A 24,072-nucleotide genomic window follows, 5' to 3' on the forward strand; every position below is an offset into this window, starting at 1 on the left:
GCAGAGTGAAGGAAAAGCAACCAGCAAGTGCTCAGCATATGTGGGAAACCCTTCAAGACTGTTAGAAAAGACTGTCGGACAGCAAAGCTGTCATCAAGGCTACTTTGAAGAATATAACATATTTTGGTTTGTTTAACACTTTTTTTCCGTTTACTACATGATTCCCTGTGTTATTTCATAGTTTTGATGTCTTCACTATTATTCTACAATGTAGAAAATAGTAAAAATAAAGAAAAACCCTTGAATGAGTAGGTGTCCAAACTTTTGACTGGTAATGTACATAGATCAATTCACCACAGAGCGACTGTAAAGTCTTTTTGACCCACAAATACAGATGTGGGATCTCAATTTGATCACACCTGCACCGCAGGAAATGCAGATGAGCTTTGTGATATACATAAATTTACTGAATTACCTGCACTAACACACAATTGTATCCACTTTTCATGTAGCCTCCTTTTGACCAGCTAATAACTGCCTAACCACAGATTTAGCCATCTAACCACTGACCTAGCCTTAACACTGTTCAAGCAACATTTTAAAAATGTTTTATTAAACCAGGCAAGTCAGTCAAGAACAAATTCTTATTTACGATGACACCCTAGGAACAATTGGTTAACTGCCTTGGTCAGGGGCAGATTTTTTCCTTGTCAGCTCGGGGATTCGATTTAGCAACCTTTCAGTTACTGGCCCAACACTCTAACCGCTAGGCTACCTACCACCCTAAGCTAACATAATGGACTAAACTTCCAAATCCTGTTGCTGCAGGCTTAGAAGGCGTCAATAATAGTTCAAGAGAAGGAAGTAGCTTACAAGTTTAGGCTGTGGCAGGGTTTCTCAAACTCCGGTGCACGTTTAGTTTTTTTGCCCTAGCACTACACAGCTGATTCAAATGACCAACTCATCAAGCTTTGATTATTTGAATGAGCTGGGTGGTGTTACGGCAAAATGTGCACCCAAGGGGGGAAGGGTGGGGCAGGACCGTGTTTGGGAAAACCTGGACTATGGTCCCGTGACTGGCTACCTCTGCTTTCAGCTTTCACAGTACTTTGCTTCCCTCTTGTGGACAGAAATCTAATGACTACCAACATCAGCAAGGCATTTATCTGGGAATGCATTCCCAGCGCTAAATAGCGTAAGTAAATAGAACCTTAAAAAAGTAAGAGTATTTTATTAAGCAGTCACAGAAAAAAATGCAATAAACACATAAGAGCATTCACCTGAATACAAATCTTAATTTCTTATTTTTCTGCAGCTGAATCTATAGGTTTTGCACAGATACAAATTCACATCGGGGTGAGGGTGGGGGAACAGCGATGTCTTTCATTCCATATGGTGTCATTCTTCCATAAAACGTCTGGGACAGCAAATATAGGATTAGAGGTAACACGCTTTAACCACCCAATTCTGCAAAAGCACATGGTTTACCTGGCCCCCACTTTCAGTATATCTACTAGACCACTATCATTACAAGTATACAAAGAGAGATGCCCCAATACAAAACAACAGAATGTGAGGTACTATACTGAGGACATCCTCAAGCAAACTAGATGAGGTGCAGAATAGCTAGTACAGTACAAGCAACAAAGCAGGGATATTTTAGTATTGTAAGCACTTCACATTTGAGTGCAGTGAACAATTTACTGTCAAGGGACAGAATAGAATCTGGTGGTGGGCCATGGCCAAATGTACAGTAGCATTGACATTGAGGCCCTCTAAAGCAAATTTCCTGAAATTCCCAAAATGTTGTTAGTTCTCAAAGATGAACTTATTTTTAAATCTATAGGTCCATTATCATATATATATATATATATATATATATATATATACACTTTGTATCTAGTTTTAGTTTGTTTACACGTAAATAAATGTCCATAAAACATTTAGGCGGCCAGCACAAGACCTTTCTATTAAGAAAAGAACTCTGAAATCTAGTGTGTCAGAAGGTCACAATTGGAGAACATTTCAATAAATAATTGTCTACTCACTGTAGAACTGACAATGACTCTTTAATATAACATGTGAAACTAAGACAGGTGACATCTTGTGGCTTGCAGCATTTTCCTTGGATCAGTAAGGCTTCACAAAATACATAATTATTCAAGCAAAAGCTTAGAGATGACAAAGCATCCATGTAAAACTGTCTCAGACAACAGATGAGGGAGACAGATCATCATTGTGAGGAATTGAGTGACATCTGCCATATCCTCCATGAGTAACACTGGCTGGCTTTCTGATCAATTTAATTATATGACCCTCTGTGGGCTTGATATTCAAGAGTAACCAATGAGACAGAAACTCAAAAAGTTACAATCTGAAAAGTATCATTATTATTGATCTTTCACAAAATGTGGCGAACTTCCAGTTTTTCTGCTTCCCCTTCAAATCAAGCTACATTTCATCCTATTTACATCAATCACGTTTCATTATTGAAGCATATTTACACAAGTGCATTAAATAACGTGGGATTCTACAGAGTTGAATGAACATGTCCAGAGACAACTATGACAACTAACTAAATGTCGTGGGTCAAAAGTCAAAACATTCATTATGTACAGCATATCTGTATGGTGTGATGATCATCTTCTTGCATGAAAAGCTCATTTGCTCCAGGAATCAAAGAGATTTTGCAGAAGGCACTTAAAACTCTGCAGACCCCTTTTGGGATTGAGCTCAAGACTACAGCATTCCATACAGTCTTACTTTCCATGTCATGTAAACTGTAAGCCACTTCATAAAATACATCATTAAATATGTCCATTGACCAGCAAATCAATTAACGTACAATATATATATATATATATATATATATCACAGTGTGTCAGGATATAAAGGCATTCACACATGCGACATGTTTTGGCAAAAACCTTAATTATAATCAAACAATATTACATTGACACCAAATGGGGACATTGAATTGGAGTAGATACTGAATGAAGAGACTGGATTCCACTACCTAAATACAGAGTCAAACTGATATAATGCCAGTGGGCTGGGAGGTCATGAGACTCCCTGAACCCAGTTAGTAGCGTTAAAACAAAAGGATGGACACAAACCCGTAGAACTTCTCCACTGAAAACAGGTATGATGAGTAGGTACTCTCCGCTGTCCTTCATCACTGTATTGTGACAACTGAAAGACTAAGCAGTGTAAGCAGTGGTTGGTGTTGTGGTGGTGAATTGAAGACTACACAAACGGTGCAGAATGTGGCGGTGGGTTGAGAGTAGACAGGGCAGTAGAGAACCACTTCAGAGGCAGCAAGGAGGACACAGAAGCAGGCTGGACCTACACTCTCAGCTCCTTCAAGACTTGGAATGCTGGATTAACCACTGCAGAGTGATATCTGAAGATGGGATAAAACTGTCACATTATTGCGGAGATATTTAAAAATCACAAAACTATTGCAAAACAGAAGACACCATGTATTACAAAGAGGGGACAAAAACATTAAAAGAATGAGCATAAGCACAGCACTCCATCTTAATTGAATTAGAAATGCAGAAACTGATCATTGGTAGTGGCTGTGTGAATTGCCTCCCTCATACTACTACTCACCTATGTTGTCCTTCTCTTTGCATGAAACAGAGTAACAACAGATTTCTCTGTCCTGGATGGCTGACAAATTCCTGTAGAGAGTTAAATCAGTAAGTGCTTTGGTTCCTTCTACTTTTGGGGTTCATTTGTTATTGTTGTTGTTGTACACCCCCCCCTTGATTGTATACAGGATAAGTGTCTTCTAGGTGAATTAAATACACAGTAAATGTCCTTTTATCACCTTCCAATGATGTAGAGTATGATGTAAGTAATAGTCCTTCTAAACCATGCCAAGATAAAAAGGGCATTTAAGGATCTGGCAGGGTATTTCTCTCTTCAACCAGCCATCCGTAAAAAACGTACTCAAGATAAATGGCTAGCAAGAAATGGGCTACAAAAGTTCAAATGTGCATTGGAGTCATGGCCATTTCATTACCCCTGGGAAGATTACACTGTCAAGATCACATACAAATGAAGGATATATAGGTTAACATGTCTGTGCTCATTTTGACTAATATGACAAATGGATCATTCAAGGAACAGGGAGAAACAGAGTATCTTACAACTTTTCGATGAGTTGCTTCTCGTCAAGCGCACTGGGAAGATCTCTCTTGTTACCAAGCACTAGAACCTGAGGAGAGAAGAGCGGTCAGTGGGTGTATGGAGACATGGTCATAAAGCCTGCTCTCTCTCTCTGTGACTCAGATTTCTCAGCAGAGCCAATCCCACTGGGCTGCCCTTCCCCGTTACTGCAGATACATCACACCTTCTGGACTGATAATCTATACGTCTTGCATTACCTCTTTTGCTATTACAAAACCTTCTCTGTTGGTGGAAAAAGACAACACCTATATGGCAAGCTGGAAGGCAACAGAGTCAGTATGACAAACATTGTCCTGTCAGTTGGCAAGCTGCTGGGCTGGAATCTGAAATCTAATAAAAAATCTTGGCTGGGTACAAAATTGAGCACTTCCAATGCCACTTAGCCTGAGTAACTTAAACCATTAGTGGCCGTAATTGCCAATTAGGAGTGATGATCAAATGCATCTGATTGGAGTCATTGGACGCTCCTGGGGATGTATGGCATGGGTCATGGTCAACAAAGATGTGCTGAACATTGGGTCTGAAGAACTCAAGGAAGATAAGTGTCACTGACTGGCCACTCATTGGGACTGATATAGCATTAGATTTGACTGAATAACTGACTTACAGGGATGCCTTGTAGCTGAGGCTTGTCTAACAGGTTGTGGAGCTCGTTCCTGGAGGCCTCTACCTTCTCACGGTCTGCTGCATCCACCATGTAACTGGAGAAAAAGACAATACTCAGACGCATGTTTTTCAAAACATTCGGTCTAGTAGATCCATATGCAAATGGGCGCAAAACATATAAAACTCAAAAGTTCAAAGGCATTCAGTAGCATTGCATTTTCTCACTGATCACCATCGTCATAGGGAATGAATCCAGACTTCCAGCGAAAAAGAGGCTGTAGCTTCAACTAGACTATATTTGATCTAAACAAAAATATAAACGCAACATGCAATGATTTTACTGACTTACAGTTCATATAAAAAAAAAAAATCAGTCAATTGAAATAAATTCATTAGGCCCTAATCTATGGAAATCACATGACTGGGCAGGGGCGCAACCATGGGCGGTCCAGGGAGGGCATAGGCCTACCCACCTGGGAGCCAGGCCAACCCAATCAGAATATTTTTTCCCCCCATAAAAAGGACTTTATTACAGACAAATACTCCTCAGTTGCATCAGCTGTCTTGGTGGCTGGCCTCAGATGATCCCGTAGGTGAGGACGATTTGGAGGTCCTGGGCTTCCATGGCGACACCTGGTCTGCGGTTGTGAGGCCGGTTGGACGTATTGCCAAATTCTCTAAAACAACATTGTGGCGACTTATGGTTGAAAAATCAACATGTACGTTCTTTGGCAACATCTCCGATGGACATCCCTGCAGTCAGAATGTCAATTGCATGCTCCCTCAAAACATCTATGGCATTGTGTGACAAAACTGCACATTTTAGAGTTGCCTTTTCTTGTCCCCAGCACAAGGTGCACCCGTGTAATAATGTTTAATCAGCTTCTTGATATGCTACACCTGTCAGGGGGATGGATGTAAGCAAATGTGTCCAAAATCTGGGAGAAATAAGCTTTTTGTGCATATGGGAAATTTATTTTATTTCAGCTCATGAAACGAAACACGGGACAAACACTTTACATGTTGCATTTATATTTTTTATTAAGTACAGTGGGGCAAAAACGTATTTAGTCAGCCACTAATTGTGCAAGTTCTCCCACTTAAAAAGATGAGGCCTGTAATTTTCATTATAGGTACACTTAAACTATGACAGACAAAATTAGAAGAAAAAAATCCAGAAAAATCACATTGTAGGATTTGATGAATTTATTTGCAAATTATGGTGGAAAATAAGTATTTGGTCACCTAAAAACAAGCAAGATTTCTGGCTCTCACAGACATGTGACTTCTTCTTTAAGAGGCTCCTCTGTCCTCCACTCGTTACCTGTATTAATGGCATCTGTTTGAACTTATCAGTATAAAAGACACCTGTCCACAACCTCAAACAGTCACACTCCAAACTCCACTATGGCCAAGACCAAAGAGCTGTCAAAGGACACCAGAAACAAAATTGTAGACCTGCACCAGGCTGGGAAGACTGAATCTGCAATAGGTAAGCAGCTTGGTTTGAATAAATCTACTGTGGGAGCAATTATTAAGAAATGGAAGACACACAAGAACACTGATAATCTCCCTCGATCTGGGGCTCCACGCAAGATCTCACCCCGTGGGGTCAAAATGATCACAAGAACGGTGAGCAAAAATCCCAGAACCACACGGGGGGACCTAGTGAATGACCTGCAGAGAGCTGGGACCAAAGTAACAAAGCCTACCATCAGTAACACACTACGCCGCCAGGGACTCAAATCTTGCAGTGCCAGACGTGTCCCCTTGCTTAAGCCAGTACATGTTCAGGCATTTGGATGATCCAGAAGAAGATTGGGAGAATGTCATATGGTCAGATGAAACCAAAATATAACTTTTTGGTAAAAACTCAACTCGTCGTATTTGGAGGCCAAAGATTGCCGAGTTGCATCCATACCTACTGTGAAGCATGGGGGTGGAAACATCATGCTTTGGGGCTGTTTTTCTGCAAAGGGACCAGGATGACTGATCCGTGTAAAGGAAAGAATGAATGGGGCCTTGTATCGTGAGATTTTGAGTGAAAATCTCCTTCCATCAGCAAGGGCATTGAAGATGAAACGTGACTGGGTCTTTCAGCATGACAATGATCCCAAACACACCGCCTGGGCAACGAAGGAGTGGCTTCGTAAGAAGCATTTCAAGGATGCTAGAAATTCTTAGGGAGTTGAAAGTGCGTGTTGCCAGCAACAGCCCCAAAACATCACTGGTCTTTAGGAGATCTGCATGGAGGAATGGGCCAAAATAACAGCAACAGTGTGTGAAAACCTTGTGAAGACTTACAGAAAACGTTTGACCTCTGTCATTGCCAACAAAGGGTATATAACAAAGTATTGAGAAACTTTTGTTTTGACCAAATACTTATTTTCCACCATAATTTGCAAATAAATTCATTAAAAATCCTACGGTGTGATTTTCTGGATTTATTTTTTAATATTGTCTGTCATAGTTGAAGTGTACCTATGATGAAAATTACAGGCCTCTCATCTTTTTAAGTGGGAGAACTTGCACAATTGGTGACTGACTAAACATTTTTGCCCCACTTTATAAATATCCAATGCCATTTTGCAAATATTGTTGAAAACTACTTTAAAATATTAGTCACATGGAGTGAAGACTTCGAAAAGCACAAAAAAGACAAAATAACATGAAAATGCCATCTCGTATTGCTGCAGCAAGGAAAATGGTGGAGAAGAACAGTCAGACGGCCGCGTTCTAAACTAAATGTATCCTGAAAAGATAATAGTTATCTCCTGAACCCAACGTGATTGCTAAAGTAGACCATGAAAGAGCATATCTTTATGCAGCTCTAAGTGTTTTTGGTTCAAATTAGGACAGGAACCACAGCGTTTGAGAGGGTAGGAGCCTGCATTTCAGAGCCAAGGGCATATAATGAGACCGGGTAGACATTGGTGAGAGGTAACAGTCCTGGCATTGACACACACTGACCACGGCAAACGTTGATACAGAGCATGTTATGGTTAGAGTGGAGCCGCAAGGTGGCTTACTCTGGTCCAGATACTTACACAATGGCATTGACTCCTCGGCAGTACCTCTCCCACATGCTTCTGAAGCGAGGCTGTCCACCTATGTCCCAGATCTGCACAGTAGACACAGACAGACAGTAGGTCAATGTGGACACTGCACAGACACTCATCTTTCGCCTACCTTTCCCGGGGAGATGCACAGCACAGACAGCAATTAGAGCAGAGTTTAATGGCAAACCTTTACCTTAATCGTCACGTTGCCTTTGGTAACCTTCCGCATGTTGAAGCCGACTGTGGGAATCATGTCTTCACTAAACTGACCAGACTGTGAGAAACCAAAACAAGGAAAAGTTAAGGACATGAGGAATGCTTTATCGGCTATATGGACATTTAGCACACAAAGCTCAACACAAGTATTTGGATACACATTGAGCAGCAATTTGAAAAGTACCAAAATGTATTATTGCAGATTTGGGGGATAGTTGGTGGCCAGGCTCAAGCCTGGAACATTTGAAGGACGTTTACCAACAAAATTCACTACCGATTATGGTATCAAAGACTCCATAAAATGTAGGTATGGTCAGTTAAAGGTCACAGAAATGTAAAGGGGTATGATTGTCTACGATATTGTCTCTACATTGAGGCTATTATAAGGCGAAAGAAATTAAAAAGATTACAACAATTTTTTGGGATGCTCTATATAAATGGCATTGTCAGTTGCATGACCATTTTTCCAAAATGCCCTCTTAAAAACAACTTTGGCTATGCCTAGAATTTCAAATATTCCAGATAGTGAAAATATGTAACATTTTAGAACACACAAAATCACACTTAAAATTGAATTTAAAAACATATTCTGGGAAAGCTTATCAAAATTGCTGAAGGGTTTGGACTTTCAGATGTGAGAACTAAAACAGGAAGAAAGTGACAGGTTCAACCAAGTCCCCCCCCCCAAAATGAGGCCCATAACATCTGGTTCTATTATGGTGCCTTCCTGGCCAGCTGGTCAAATGACACATTCACTTCACAGTTCCCTTTTAGTGCAGGAGGGAGTTCACAAGCACCATCTTGCAAAAATGTAACACCAACAGATTGAAAGGGGTATCCCATGTTTGCTCCAAAGGAGATTGTAGGAATGAGCTCTAGAAAAGCAAATGTCCAATGACAACCACCATTGCCATTGGTATAGTTTTATACAAACACTTGAGTAGCAAGGCAAGCAGAGAGATTTCAAGAACATACACAAAAAACTGCATTAGAGTTGTGTGGCTGGTGACTACGGGGTGGGTGAGAGCGCAGCTTTGTCCAACTCCAGACCACATCCAGGTCACCTGACCATAACGAAGTGAAAAAGTGCTGCATTCTTGTGATTAATAGAAGCATGGGGAAACTATTCCAATCTGCTATTGCAAGGCCTCTTTGGTAATTATCCTCTTCTACTCAGACTAGAGTATCCAACAATTACTGTAAAGGACATTCTTAAGTCAAGCCAATACATATGCCTAGACTTCAAATGGTCTTTGTATTTGGGGTCATGAATTAACTTCTTCGATATAGGAGGCGCTCTTAATTTTTGGATGAAAAACGTTCCCGTTTTAAACAAGATATTTTGTCACGAAAAGATGCTCGACTATGCATATAATTGACAGCTTTGGAAAGAAAACACTGACGTTTCCAAAACTGCAAAGATATTGTCTGTGAAGAACACATTCTTATTTTCAATGATGGCCTAGGAACGGTGGGTTAACTGCCTTGTTCAGGGGCAGAACGACAGATTTTTACCTTGTCAGCTCCAGGATTCAATCTTGCAACCTTACGGTTAATTAGTCCAACGCTCTAACCACCAGCCTCACATTGCCGGTTACGCGAATGCTGTAGAGGCCAAGGTAAGTTGCTAACTAGCATTAAACCTATCTTATAAAAAAAACTCTCAAGCATAATCACTAGTTAACTACACATGGTTGATGATATTACTAGTGTGTCCTGCGTTGCATATAATCGATGCAACGCAGGGGGATGATTTAACAAAAGTGCATTCGCGATAAAGCACAATCGTTGCACGACTATACCTAACCATAAACACCAATGCTTTTCTTAAAATCAATACACAGAAGTATATATTTTTAAAACTGCATATTTAGCTAAAAGAAATCCAGGTTAGCAGACAATATTAACCAGGTAAAATTGTATCACTTTTCTTGCGTTCATTGCACGCAGAATCAGGGTATATGCAACAGTTTCGGCATTCTGGCTGATTGCGAACTAATTTGCCAGAATTTTACGTAATTGTGACATAACATTGAAGGTTGTACAATGTAACAGGAATATTTAGACTTAGGGATGCCACCAGTCAGTCAGATAAACGGTTCCGTATTTCACTGACAAAAAAATGTTTTGTTTTCAAAATGATAGTTTTCGGATACGATCATATTAAAAAGACCAAAAGCTCGTATTTGTGTGTTATTACGTTATAAAATTAAGTCTATGATTTGATATAGCAGTCTGACTGAGCGATGGTAGGCATGAGCAGGCTCGTAAGCATTCATTCAAACAGCACTTTCGTGCGTTTTGCCAGCAGCTCTTCACAAGCACAGTGCTGTTTATGACTTCAAGCTTATCAATTCCCGAGATTAGGCTGGTGTAACCGATGTGAAATGGCTAGCTAGTTAGGGGGTTGTGCGCTAATAGCGTTTCAAACGTCACTCGCTCTGAGACTTGGAGTGGTTGTTCCCCTTGATCTGCAAGGGTAACGCTGCTTCGAGGATGGCTGTTGTCGATGTGTTCCGGGTTCGAGCCCAGGTCGGGGCGAGGAGAGGGACGGAAGCTATACTGTTACACTGGCAATATTAAAGTGCCTATAAGAACATCCAATAGTCAAAGTTATATGAAATACAAATGGTATTGTAATGACCTGAATTGATCATAAAGGAACCATTGTCCAGACAGAGGTTTGAGTTTACGAATTGACAGTTTATTAACCCAACTTTACACAGGCTACTGTTTGGCCGTAGCCCATGCCAAATAAATGAAAGATAACCCACAAGCCAACCGTGATCTTCTCTTGTGAAGACCAGACACAATGCTCCATCCCCCTGCCCAACCCCCCTCCGCCAACCACCAGGATGCCCGGAATCAGACCATTCCAGGCATTCCTGTGATTGGCAGATAGCAGGTTGACCCCGCGAACACTGGGTATTGGTAAGTACAACACAACCACCTACTAGCCTAACACAACACACAGCTGTCTGTGCGGGTCGCTACACAGCCCCCCCACCACAAAGTCCCTTGTCCCTGAGGGAACAAACAAAGTCTGAAGCGACCCAGAGGTCTCCTTTGCCTGCGTGGCCGTGATGGTCACAGAATGCCCCTCTGGGAACTAGGGGATGAAGGCAGGGATATGGGGGACAAGAAAGCGGGAACGGGTAATACTGTCCGTGGCTCTGGGAAACCACGTGGTGACACGGGGGGAGACAGGGGAAGTGGGCTGTTCGGAGCCTTGTCTGTGGCGCCTGGAGAATGTCATTGCCAGAGAGGGGAATTGTGGGGGTCCCTGGAGATTGGCGAGAAGAGGCCCCTCTGTATGGGGCTAACCTGTCCCGGTGCAGTGCCACCTTTCTACCCCTGGGTGGAAGCTGCACCCGGTAAACAACCTCCCCTACCCTCTCCACCCAGTGACTGTCCAACTTGGGGCATCTGCCTTTTCTCCTTAGGGGGCTGTAGACCCAGACCAGCTCCCCGGCCTCAAAGTGCCTTCACCGAGAGTACACGTCAAAGTTCCTCTTCTGCCTCACACCTGCATTCACCAGCTGCTCTCTGGCGAAGGTGTGGGCTGTCTCCAGGCGGTCCCCGGGGAACATGAGGGCTATCCAGGGGCCGACCAAACGCCATCTCCGCAGGGGTGCGGATCTCTCTCCCCAGCTTGAGGAGGGCACGCATGCAGGAGGTGGAGTCTTGGACAGCGGCGCGGTATGCCATGAGGACCATAGGCAGGTGCTTGTCCCAGTCACGCTGGTGTTTGGTAGAGACGATGGCCAGCTGCTGTCCAATCGTTTTGTTGAAGCGCTCCACAAGGCCGGCCATCACTTTGAGGATGGAGAGGAGTAGTGCGGGTCTTGTGCATACCCAGCCTCTCACACATGACGGCGTACACACGGGACTCAAAGTTTCTACCTTGGTTGCTGTGGATGGACTCCGCAGCTCCAAACATGCTGAACATCCCCGCTGTCAGGGCGTCGACGATGGTTTCTGCCTCCTGGTCAGGCAGAGCATAGGCCTCAGGCCATTTTGTGAAATAGTCCATGGCCATGACTACCCAGCGGTTTCCACTGTCTGTGGTGGGGAACGGCCCAATTACATCCACTCCCACCCTCTCCATGGGAGCCCCCACTGGGAACTGTTGGAGCTGAGCAAGAGAGCGGCCTGGGGGGCCCTTTCTCACTGTGCAGTTGTCACAGCAGCGGCAAAAGTCCTCCACATCCCTCTTGTGCTGCCCCCAATAAAAGCCCTGACAGAGGCGGCGCAGCGTTTTGGTGACCCCAAAGTGTCCAGTCCCCACCCCTCCCATGAGTACTCTGGAGCACAGACTCACGCAATGCTTTTGGGACCACCACCTGCCACCGCCCCTCTCCTGTGGCCAACTACTTCCATGCCTGCCATCAGCAGTCTCTCAAACATTGACCACAACCCTTTGGTCGCGAGTGAGAGCGCTGTCACCTCTTCCCATGATGGCCTCACCTGCGCCTCTACCCACTGTAGCACTGGCTGTAGGTCTGTGTCCCGTCCCCATTCAGCCACGTCGACAGTCTGCAGCTCACAGCAGACAGGTCCCAGCGCCCGACACACTGTGGCACAGACCCCCTCTGCACACAGCTCTCTCCCATCCCTCTCTCCAATCACAGTGGCGGCAGCAGTCTGCAGTACAGGGCCGACGGGACATGTCGTCGGCATTGCCCCTGCCCTGTGCACCACTGTGAAGTCATACAGCTGAAGCTCCTCAAACCAGCGTGCCACCTGCCCCTCTGGCTTTCTGAAAGACATGAGCCACTGGATAGCAGAGTGGTCAGTCCTTACAGTAAAGGGCAAGCCACCCAGGTAGTACTTGAAGTGTTTGACGGAAGCCACAACAGCCAAGAGCTCCCGCCGGGTGACACAGTAGCGGCGCTCATGTTTGTCAAATGTTTTGCTGAAGTACGCCACCACTCTCAGCGACGCTTGAGAAGCCCCATATAAACCTCCTGTAGTACGAGGCCAGGCCCAGGAAGCTCTTCAGTTGACGCTAGTCGGGGGTGGGCCAGTCTGACAGCCCCCACCTTGTCCTCCATGGTGCTGATCCCCTCCTTCCCCACACAGTGGCCCAAGAAGGACACCTCTCTCCTCATGAAGTGGCACTTCTCGGGGTGGAGCTTCAGACCTCTCCAGCACACGCCGTAGTGCCCCCAGGGCTGACTGGAAGGACCTGCCATGGGCCAGGATGTCATCGAGGTATACCAGACACTGCTGTCGGGGGATGCCATCCAGCACCCTGTCCATCAAACGCTCAAAAGTAGCTGGAGCATTGCACAGGCCGAAGCACAGGACCTTGAACTGCCAGTGTCCTCTGTTGGTGGAGAATGCAGTTTTGGCTCTGGCACCTGCCAGTAGCCACTGCGGAGGTCTAGTGAGGAGAACCTGGAGGACCCCCTAACCACGTCCAGCGACTCATCGATATAGGGTAGGAGTCCTTCCTGGTTACCTCATTCAGCCACCTGTAGTCCACACAGAACCTCCGCTCGCCCCCCTTCTTCGGAACCATGACGACTGGCGCCGCCCAGGGGCTGTCTGAGGGCTTGATGAAATCTGCCCACTGCATCTCCAACATAGCCTTGTCTACCGCCTCCTGGCGTGCCAGCGGGATACGGCGGGGAAACATCTTGATGGGTCGACATCACCTGTGACGATCTCATGCTGCACCAGATGAGTCCTGTTTGGCCCTGTCCGGGGGTGTCCTCGGATGGGGCCACAGTGTCTCCTGACCCCTCCTGTCTCAGCCTCCAGTATTTATGCTGCAGTAGTTTGTGTCGGGGGGCTAGGGTCAGTTTGTTATATCTGGAATACTTCTCCTGTCCTATTCGGTGTCCTGTGTGAATCTAAGTGTGCGTTCTCTAATTCTCTCCTCTCTTTCTTTCTCTCTCTCAGAGGACCTGAGCCCTAGGACCATGCCCCAGGACTACCTGACATGATGACTCCTTGCTGTCCCCAGTCCACCTGGCCATGCTGCTGCTCCAGTTTCAACTGTTCTGCCTTACTATTATTCAACCATGCTGGTCATTTATGAACATTTGAACATCTTGGCCACGTTCTGTTATAATCTCCACCCGGCACAGCCAGAAGAGGACTGGCCACCCCACATATGCCCTCTCTAATTCGCTCTTTCTTTCTCTCTCTCGGAGGACCTGAGCCCTAGGACCGTGCCCCAGGACTACCCGACATGATGGCTCCTTGCTGTCCCCAGTCCACCTGGCCATGCTGCTGCTCCAGTTTCAACTGTTCTGCCTTACTATTATTCGACCATGCTGGTCATTTATGAACATTTGAACATCTTGGCCATGTTCTGTTATAATCTCTACCCAGCACAGCCAGAAGAGGACTGGCCACCCCACATAGCCCGGTTTCTCTCTAGGTTTTGGCCTTTCTAGGGAGTTTTTCCTAGCCACCGTGCTTTTACACTTGCATTGTTTGCTGTTTGGGGTTTTAGGCTGGGTTTCTGTACAGCACTTTGAGATATCAGCTGATGTTCGAAGGGCTATATAAATAAATTTGATTTGATGAGTCTGACCCATTTTTTCCTCACTCAGCGCAAAGCTATCTCTGAATTCAAACAGCAACTGCCACAACCATTCCTGCTGCTCGGGGTCAAGACCAACACAGTTCCTCCCGCATATCTCCCTCACTGCAGACAGTGTCCTCTCCTCTCCGGGGTAGCTGGGCTGGGGGGGTGCGGCCCGGGCTCACAGAGGGCTGTGTCGTGGAGGTAGCTGGGGGAATGTAACACAGCCTTAGGTGATAGTGGGGGCTGGGGAAAAGCCACACAGATGTGGGGGAGGGGGGGGCAACCATGAGTCTCTGCTGCTTTAACTGTTGGAGTAAAGGGTTTGTTGGGTTGAGTGAATGTGACATTAGGGGGGTGCCTAAGTATCTAACTGAGCGATGGTATCTGACTGAGCGGCGGTAGGCAGAAGCAGGCGCGTAAACATTCATTCAGCAGCTCTTCATTGTGCGTCAAGCATTGCGCTGTTTGAATTCAAACCTATCAACTCCTGAGATGAGGCTGGTGTGACCGAAGTGAAATGGCTGGCTAGTTAGCGCACGCTAATAGCGTGAGCTTTGGGGTGGTCATTGACCCTTGCTCAGCATGGGTAACGCTGCTTCTGTGGTGACTGTTGTCATTGTATTGCTGGTTCGAGCCCAGGGAGGAGCAAGGAGAGGGACGGAAGCTATACTGTTACACTTGCAATACTAGAACATTCAATAGTCAAAGGTTAATGAAATTTAAAGTGGTATAGAGGGAAATAGTCCTATAATAACTACAACCAAACACTTCTTACCTGGGAATATTGAAGACTCGTGTTAAAAGGAACCACCAGCTTTCAAATGTTCTGAGCAAGGAACTGAAACGTTAGCTTTCTTACATGGCACATATTGCACTTTTACGTTCTTCTACAACACTTTGTTTTTGCATTATTTAAACCAAATTGAACATGTTTCATTATCTACTTGAGGCTAAAATTGATTTTATTTATGTATTATATCAAGTTAAAATAAGTGTTAATTCAGTATTGTTGTAATTGTCATTATTACAAATACATTTAAAAAAATAAAATAATTGTCCGCTTAAAAATCGGTATCGGCCTTTTTGGTCCTCCAATAAATCGGTATCGGCGTTGAAAAATTATAATCGGTTGACCTCTAGCCGCCACCCACACAGGACGACACACAGTCCTGCCCCCTACTGTCAGAGTCATTATTCCCTTCCCTTTCATGGGTGCCAGCTCACCTGTGACCGTGTGGAACTGCATGGTTGTGGGCTCACACTGAGTCCAACATGACACAATAGCTGGCCTCACCAGGGTTACTGTGGACCCAGTGTCCACCAACCCCAGCAGACCCTGGGACCAGGGTGTGTGTTTTGTGCCGCCTGTAACGACACAGCACGAATGAGTTCTGTTGTTTCAGCCACTGAAACATTTCCGGCTGAAGCCCCAGCCCACACTAGCTCCCTCTCCAAAGCCATCTCCAAGGCTATCTGCAATGACTCAGGATGAGCCAGCTGGGTCAGTATGCGCAGCTCCGTAGGAGAGAGCCCCGCCGAGATTAGCCCTGCAGAGAGAGGCTCTCAATGTCATTAGCTAGCACCCGTAGAGGCTCTTCAGGCTGCCTGCGTCTATTACTCAGCCCGGGCTGTACACACTGTCCATAGCGCCTCCTCAGTGCTCCTACTAAAGCACCATAATCACATCTGTCCTCGGGGAGAATCAATATCAAACAGGCCAGAGCATCATCCATGAGGCATAAAGCCAACTGCAGTGCCCTTTCTTCATTCGACCAACCCCTAAAATGAGCTAACAGTTCAAACTGGGCATGAAAAGCTTCCCAATCCGCCTTACCGGAACACTTCGGGGTCAGATACGGACGCAGCCGGGAACTGGGCGCCGCCATGTTTGTTTACATCCTGAGTTTACATCCTGGTCCACCCTTTGCTGCTATAACAGCCGCCACTCTTCTGGTAAGGTGAGGTTGGGCACTGATGTTGGGCAATTAGGCCTGGCTCGCAGTTGGCATTCCAATTGATTTAAAGGTGTCCGATGGTCAGGGCTCTGTGCAGGCCAGTGAAGTTCTTCCACACGGATCTCGACAAACCCTTTCTGTATGGACCTCACTTTGTGCACAGCGGCATTGACATGCTGAAAAAAAAGGGCCTTCCCCAAACTGTTGCCACGAAGTTTGAAGCACAGAATCGTCTAGAATGTCATTGTATGCTTTAGATTTTTTTAGATTTTTTTTATTGGAAAGGTGGCATCCTATGACAGTGCCCTGTTGAAAATCATTGAGCTCTTAAATAAGACTGTTCTACTACCAATGTTTGTCTATGGAGATTGCATGGTGGTGTGCTTGATTTTATACACCCGTCAGCAATGGGTTTGGCTGAAATCCACTAATTTGAAGGGGTGTCCACATACTTTTGTATGCATGCATGTACACACAGTGGGGAGAACAAGTATTTGATAACCTGCAAAATCGGTGTTTCCTACTTACAAAGCATGTAATGGTCTGTAATTTTTATCATATGTACACTTCAACTGTGAGAGACGGAATCGAAAACAAATCCAGAAAATCATGTATGATTTTTAAGTAATTAATTAGCATTTTATTGCATGACATAAGTATTTGATACATCAGAAAAGCAGAACGTAATATTTGGTACAGAAACCTTTGTTTGCAATTCCAGAGATATACGTTTCCTGTAGTTCTTGACCAGGTTTGCACACAATGCAGCAGGGATTTTGGCTCACTCCTCCATAGAGACCTTCTCCAGATCCTTCAGGTTTCAGGGCAGTCGCTGTGCAATACGGACTTTCAGCTTCCTCCAAAGATGTTCTATTGGGTTCAGGTCTGGAGACTGGCTAGGCCACTCCAGGACCTTGAGATGCTTCTTACTTGCCCTGGCTGTGTGTTTCGGGTCGTTGTCATGCTGGAAGACACAGCCATGACCCATCTTCAATGCTCTTACTGAGGGAAGGAGGTTGTTGGCCAAGATCTCACGATACATGGCCCCATCCATCCTCCCCTCAATACGGTGCAGTCGTCCTGTTCCCTTTGCAGAAAAGCATCCCCAAAGAATGATGTTTCCACCTCCATGCTTCACGGTTGGGATGGTGTTCTTGGGGTTGTACTCATCCTTCTTCTTCCTCCAAACACGGCAAATGGAGTTTAGACCAAAAAGCTCTATTTGTGTCACATGACCTCCCATTCCTCCTCTGGATCATCCAGATGGTCATTGGCAAACTTCAGACGGGCCTGGACATGCGCTGGTTTGAGCAGGGGGACCTTGCGTGCGCTGCAGGATTTTAATCCATGACGGCAGTGTGTTACTAATGGTTTTCTTTCAGACTGTGGTCCCAGCTCTCTTCAGGTCATTGACCAGGTCCTGCCGTGTAGTCCTGGGCTGATCCCTCACCTTCCTCATGATCATTGATGCCCCACGAGGTGAGATCTTGCATGGAGCCCCAGACCGAGGGTGATTGACCATCATCTTGAACGTCTTCCATTTTCTAATAATTGCACCAACAGTTGTTGCCTTCTCACCAAGCTGCTTGCCTATTGTCCTGTAGCCCATCCCAGCCTTGTGCAGGTCTACAATTTTATCCCTGATGTCCTTACACAGCTCTCTGGTCTTGGCCATTGTGGAGAGGTTGGTGTGTTTGATTAAGTGTGTGAACAAGTTTCATTTATACAGGTAACAAGTTCAAACAGGTGCAGTTAATACAGGTAATGAATGGAGTACAGGAGGACTTCTTAAAGAAAAACTAACAGGTCTGTGAGAGCTGGAATTCTTACTGGTTGGTAGGTGATCAAATAGTTCTCATGCAACAAAATGAGAATTAATTACTTTAAAAATCATACAATGTGATTTTCTGGATTTTTGTTTTAGATTCCGTCTCTCACAGTTGAAGTGTACTTATGATCAAAATTACAGACCTCTACATGCTTTGTAAGCAAGAAAACCTGCAAAATTGTCAGTGTATCAAATAATTGTTCTCCCCACTGTATGTATGAATGTATGCATGTATATGGATTGGCTAAATTTATTTTTGGGGGTCTGTAACTGTACCAAGTGTGCTCTGCATGGGGTAGAACGCCAACATTGTGGAACAACCAGGGAAAACAAAGGACCTGCTTTCCTTGTGCAACACTATTAGTCCTTCTAAATGACTTGGCAAATCAGGCCCAAAATTCTACATGCCTGGCTGTCTACAAGTATATTGCCAAAGAGCAAATATGGGCATTGGGACACATTTGTTAAGGCTTGTGGAGAGGGAAATGTAGCCTAATCAGCAGTAGGTCAGCTGAACACAGCCATGATCTGAGAAAGTGAACTCCACGTTCTTAAATACCCTTAAGTACTATGTAGTGTGCACTTCTAAAACAGTAGCCCAGATAGGATGTTAATCTGGTGTCGGAGTTCTCGTTGTAAACTGTGCAATTCTTATAGGCCTAACTGTTGATGTTGTGTTTCCATGCGTCTTGTATCAATCAGTGCAGGGAGGCAGTCACGCCCCTTGATATGAATGAAACCTGACTCTTCATCTCACTTGGATGATGTAATAACAGCAGGCTGCCAGAAAAAAAAAACTAAAGTTGGATTGTACAGTTTGGAGTTATTTTTTTGTTGCTAGCCTCGTGATTCAGCTCTCAGAAGTAGGGCCTAGCCTATAGCTAGCTAGCTACTTTGTGGTTTAGGCCAAAACAAAGGACTGTGGGTTTAAAAAATTCAAATGGTCACACTTCGTTACAACTTGAGTGATGTTGACTGTCCATTTAATGTGTTGACAAAGACAGATTAACGGTTTGTTATGCTTTAGCCATGCTAACTAGCCAACATTAGCTGACTGCAAAAACAAAAAAAAGTGATGCCCCTCAGCTTGCTAACGTTACATATTAACTCCAGCGTTGCCATATGAGAGTTAATTAATTTATCTAACGGATTTGACTTTAGAATACGTGTGACATAGCTAACGTTAGTTACATGATAAAGTAGCCTTATGTATGGCTAAAGTTAGCCAGTCATGATGCTTACTAACGTTATAACTATAACCGATTAAACTGAACTCCAACGTCACATCAAAGACTACTAATTTCAGCACAAAAATAGCCCAATTACACATTCTTTGGGCGCAGAAATATGCAAAAAAATATATAAAACGTACTTGTATTTTACGTCGGAGTTACAGTCCGCTCACAGTAGTCGCCACTCAACTCCATCGTAAATCGTGGAGTTGAGTCGGCTACTTGCTAGCTAGCTGATGACACTGCAGACCACCTGTACTTACTGCTATGCTAGCTAGCATTGTTAGCAAACAGTGTATCAGCTCAGATGGTAGCTAACCAACTCAACTAAGCACACAGGTTCCTTACATACCAGCTAGCTGGGATAGACAGTCCAGCTGCTCGTGGTCTCTTCCTATCCAACACCAGCATGTCAATACGAACATTTTTTATTAATGTGGTGTGGTAATTAAATCCTTATTACTTACTGATATCACATTGACAAAGGTGGTTTTCCCGGAGTACTGAAGTCCAACTAACGTGAGCTCCATCTCTTCTTTCCAGAAGAGAGACCTAAACCAGTCCAAAAGTCTGTTAATTAGCGCCAGCATCTTGATGAGTGCCACTGAACACAAAAGTAGTACAGCAAGACCAGTAACTTCTATTCATAGAGATCCTATTAATTCCTAATGATATGGTTCTATCCGCCTCCAGACAGCTGTCCGTTCGGCCAAACAAAAGTATGTCTACAGGAAGTAGCATACCCGCTGTCATATGACCATGACGGCTGTGTCTCGAGACTCAATCAACATTACGTGTAGGTCTTATTTTTCACCACAAGATGGCGAGTTAGTATTGTTATTTAGAAAATCTGACATCAAGGGTCACTGTGGTGATCATGATTGAGTGTCTCGTTTAATTATTCATTCTCAGAGGATAGGCTACTGTCTTCTTATGTATTTTATGAAATTGTGTATGCAGAGCTCCCTTGTAATAAAGAGACGGGTCTCAATGGTGAATCCCTGATTAAATACCTAGTCACGGGTGCACCTCAGCCACGCTCAAAATACTAAAAAATATCATAACCGCCATCGATAAAAGACTGTGCAGCCGTCTTCATCGGGGCGGCAGCGTGGTTAGAGCGTTGGACTAGTAACCGGAAGGTTGTGAGTTCAAACCCCCGAGCTGACAAGGTACAAATCTGTCGTTCTGCCCCTGAACAGGCAGTTAACCCACTGTTCCCAGGCCGTCATTGAAAATAAGAATGTGTTCCTAACTGACTTGCCTGGTTAAATAAAGGTAAAATAAAAAAATAAGAAAAATGAAATCGACCTGGCCAAAGCTTTCGACTTTGTCAATCACCGTATTCTTATCGGCAGAGTCAATAGCCTTGGTTTTTCTAATGACTGCCTCGCCTGGTTCACCAACTACAGACAGAATTCAGTGTGTCAAATCGGAGGGCATGTTGTCCGGACCTCTGGCAGAGGTCCGGACAACATGGGGGTACCTATGGGGGTACCACAGGCTTCAATTCTCGTTATATATCAATGATGTCGCTCTTGCTGCGGGCGATTCCCTGATCCACCTCTACGCAGACGACACCATTCTATATACTTCGGGCCCTTCCTTGGACACTGTGCTAACTAACCTCCAAACGAGCTTCAATGCCATACAACACTCCTTCCGTGTCCTCCAACTGCTCTTAAACGCTAGTAAAACCAAATACATGCTTTTCAACCTTTCGCTGCCCGCACCCGCCCACCCGACTAGCATCACCACTCTGGACGGTTCCGACCTAGAATATGTGGACAACTATAAATACCTAGGTGTCTGGTTAGACTGTAAACATCTCCAATCAAAAATCAAATCTAGAATCGTCTTTCTATTTCGCAACAAAGCCTCCTTCACAAACCCTGACACACGTACCCTAGTAAAACTGACTATCCTACCAATCCTCAACTTTGGCGATGTCATCTACAAAATAGCTTCCAACACTCCACTCAGCAAACTGGATGCAGTCTATCACAGTGCCATCCGTTTTGTTACCAAATCACCTTATACCACTCACCACTGCGACCTGTATGCTCTAGTCGGCTGGCCCTCGCTACATATTCGTCCCCAGACCCACTGGCTCCAGGTCATCTATAAGTCTATGCTAGGTAAAGCTCCGCCTTATCTCAGATCACTGGTCACGATAACAACACCCACCCGTAGCACACATTCCAACAGGTATATCTCACTGATCATCCCCAAAGCCAACACCTCATTTGGCCGCATTTCCTTCCAGGTCTCTGCTGCCAGTGACTGGAACGAATTGTAAAGATCGCTGAAGTTGGAGACTTTTATTCATAAACTATCTGAGCAGCTAACCGATCGCTGCTGCTGTACATAGTCCATCTGTAAATAGCCCATCCAATCTACCTACCTCATCCCCATACTGTTTTTATTTGATTTACTTTTCTGCTCATTTGCACACCAGTATCTCTACTTGCACATCATCATCTGCTCATTTATCACTCCATTGTTAATCTGCTAAATTGTAATTATTTGCTCCCATGGCCTATTTATTGCCTACCTTCTTATGCCTTTTGTACACACTGTATATAGACTTTCTTTTTTCTACTGTGTCATTGACTTGTTTATTGTGTTATTGGCATGTTTATTGTTTACTCCATGTGTAACTCTGTGTTGTTGTCTGTGTCACACTGCTTTGCTTTATCTTGGCCAGGTCGCAGTTGGTAATGAGAACTTGTTCTCAACTAGCCTACCTGGTTAAATAAAGGTGAAATAAAAAAAATAAAAAATAAAGGTAAATGAGTCCTGACATTTCTGCATTTAAATTATTATAGATTGTATTGTCACTTTTCAATTATTTTATTTGGTCCTATACAACTGTTGCAGGATAACTTGTAGTGTATTTGAGATTTAAAAAGGCTTCTATAAAGTTCTCAATTTCCACTTAGAAATTTCAGACTTGATTTTCCTTTTCCGGAAAATGTATCAACTGCTACAAAAATGTCCATTAACTATAATCCACATAATAATTCAGAATTCCTGTTGTGGCAAGATTATTTTATTTCTGTAGGAGATGAGCTCAAGCTAAGATCCTAAATCTATACCTATATAGGCAATATGCACCTAGGCCTATACTAGTTTAATATAGCCACTTATTTATCCTTTTTTGTTGCTGTTCTACTATTTGTTTTTTTGTAATTTGTTTTTCACAATTTTTTCTATTTTTATTTTTGTAACTTGCTTCTATTATTTTAAAACCCTTATAGGGACTGGATTATTTTTGTTTGTTTTTGTTTGTTTTTAATTCTAAAAAAATATGTTTGGCTCGCATAAAAAATGGCAAAAACAAATGTAGACATTAATAAATGCATTTCTATAGCTTCCAAAAATGGTTTAAAAGAGCGCCCGTCAGTCATTTTATGATGGGGCAGCCATTAATGATATGTTAACCATCAATTGCAATGAATTAACTGTGTGTGCTGTAAGGTCCCACTGCCTATGCAACAACAAGTAGCCTTTAGCAGCCTATAATGTAAAAAAAATATATATAAAATACATTAATATAGCTAGATCCATCACACTTGTTATGCACATTTGTTCAGTTTGGTGCTGGAAGATAGGCTATGCTTTGTGCCAGTATGAGATTTTGGCTGTGTCTTCCATTGTTATTCTTTAACAGTCAACTGTACTGCACTGAAAATACAGTTAATGCATTAACGGTGGGACAGGTTAACAGATATGATAAACTGGTAGCCTATTGCACTATTCAGATTGACCAGCATTAGCAATGGGAACTGCAATTCGACTTCAACAAGTATAGCAGCCTATAATGTCTCCATATCACTTGTTATGCACATTGTCCTGATCTTGTCCAGTTTGGTGCTGGAAGATTATGTTTCTCTGGGGTTATTTGACAGAGGCTATGCTACCTATCTTTTTGCTTTAGTAATAGGCCCACATGCTGTAGGAAAAAAAGCTATAGGCCTAAAACAGGTAGGCCTATATTGGTTATGTTGGTTAGTTCTTATTCCCTGATGAATAGGCATATGCCTATATAAAACGTTTTCACAGAACTTTTCCTCTAACTGATAAAACTTACAATCACTCAAAATATTATTGAATATATGCTTGACTAGGCTATCCTTAATATGATGAAGACTAATCAATTGTTTATATCAATCAATCCACTAATTCCAAAAATGTCAGGTAGTCATACTATAATATCCTATCAGTCTGTTATAGAATCCCTATCAAGTTGTGTCGTGTGGAACATGATATTGTAAATGTATAGTTACCTACAGCAACCTGCTTAATTTAAATCCAAGTCTTCTTTTTTCATGTCTTCTTGATTTAGGTCTACAATGGCAAATGCCATATATGCTGGTCCATTTCTATCCTAGTGGGCCTGTCTAACTTTAATTGTTTTGTTGTTGCACAAAATGAAAATGATCTATCTAATAATGGGGGCCTCGAGGAAAAAAATGGGCTGTTGTGGGGGCCTCTA

General features: G+C 43.8%; 1 protein-coding gene across 1 annotated transcript; it reads right to left on the reverse strand.

Moving 5' to 3' along the window:
• Nucleotides 1–1,155: 1,155 nt before the first annotated feature.
• On the reverse strand, nt 1,156–20,313 carry LOC124003561 (ADP-ribosylation factor-like protein 8B-A). The gene is made up of 7 exons (XM_046311916.1): nt 20,042–20,313; nt 7,996–8,076; nt 7,791–7,864; nt 4,745–4,838; nt 4,098–4,165; nt 3,556–3,626; nt 1,156–3,343 (listed from the first exon to the last, which is right to left on the reverse strand). The coding sequence occupies exons 1-7, from the start codon at nt 20,162–20,164 to the stop codon at nt 3,303–3,305; spliced, it is 552 nt and encodes a 183-aa protein (XP_046167872.1). The 5' UTR covers nt 20,165–20,313; the 3' UTR covers nt 1,156–3,302.
• Nucleotides 20,314–24,072: the final 3,759 nt, after the last annotated feature.

This window comes from Oncorhynchus gorbuscha, linkage group LG18, assembly GCF_021184085.1.
Source record: "Oncorhynchus gorbuscha isolate QuinsamMale2020 ecotype Even-year linkage group LG18, OgorEven_v1.0, whole genome shotgun sequence".
Classification (NCBI taxonomy): domain Eukaryota; kingdom Metazoa; phylum Chordata; class Actinopteri; order Salmoniformes; family Salmonidae; genus Oncorhynchus; species Oncorhynchus gorbuscha.

Excerpts from the sequence above, each read along its gene's own strand:
- LOC124003561 (XM_046311916.1), bottom strand. The coding sequence starts at position 20,164 with ATGCTGGCGCTAATTAACAGACTTTTGGACTGGTTTAGGTCTCTCTTC. Across the intron at positions 8,077-20,041 it reads CCTTTGTCAATGTGATATCA|TCTGGTCAGTTTAGTGAAGA; the intron begins GTAAGTAATAAG and ends GGTTTCTCACAG. Across the intron at positions 4,166-4,744 it reads CTCAGCTACAAGGCATCCCT|GTTCTAGTGCTTGGTAACAA; the intron begins GTAAGTCAGTTA and ends TTCTCTCCTCAG.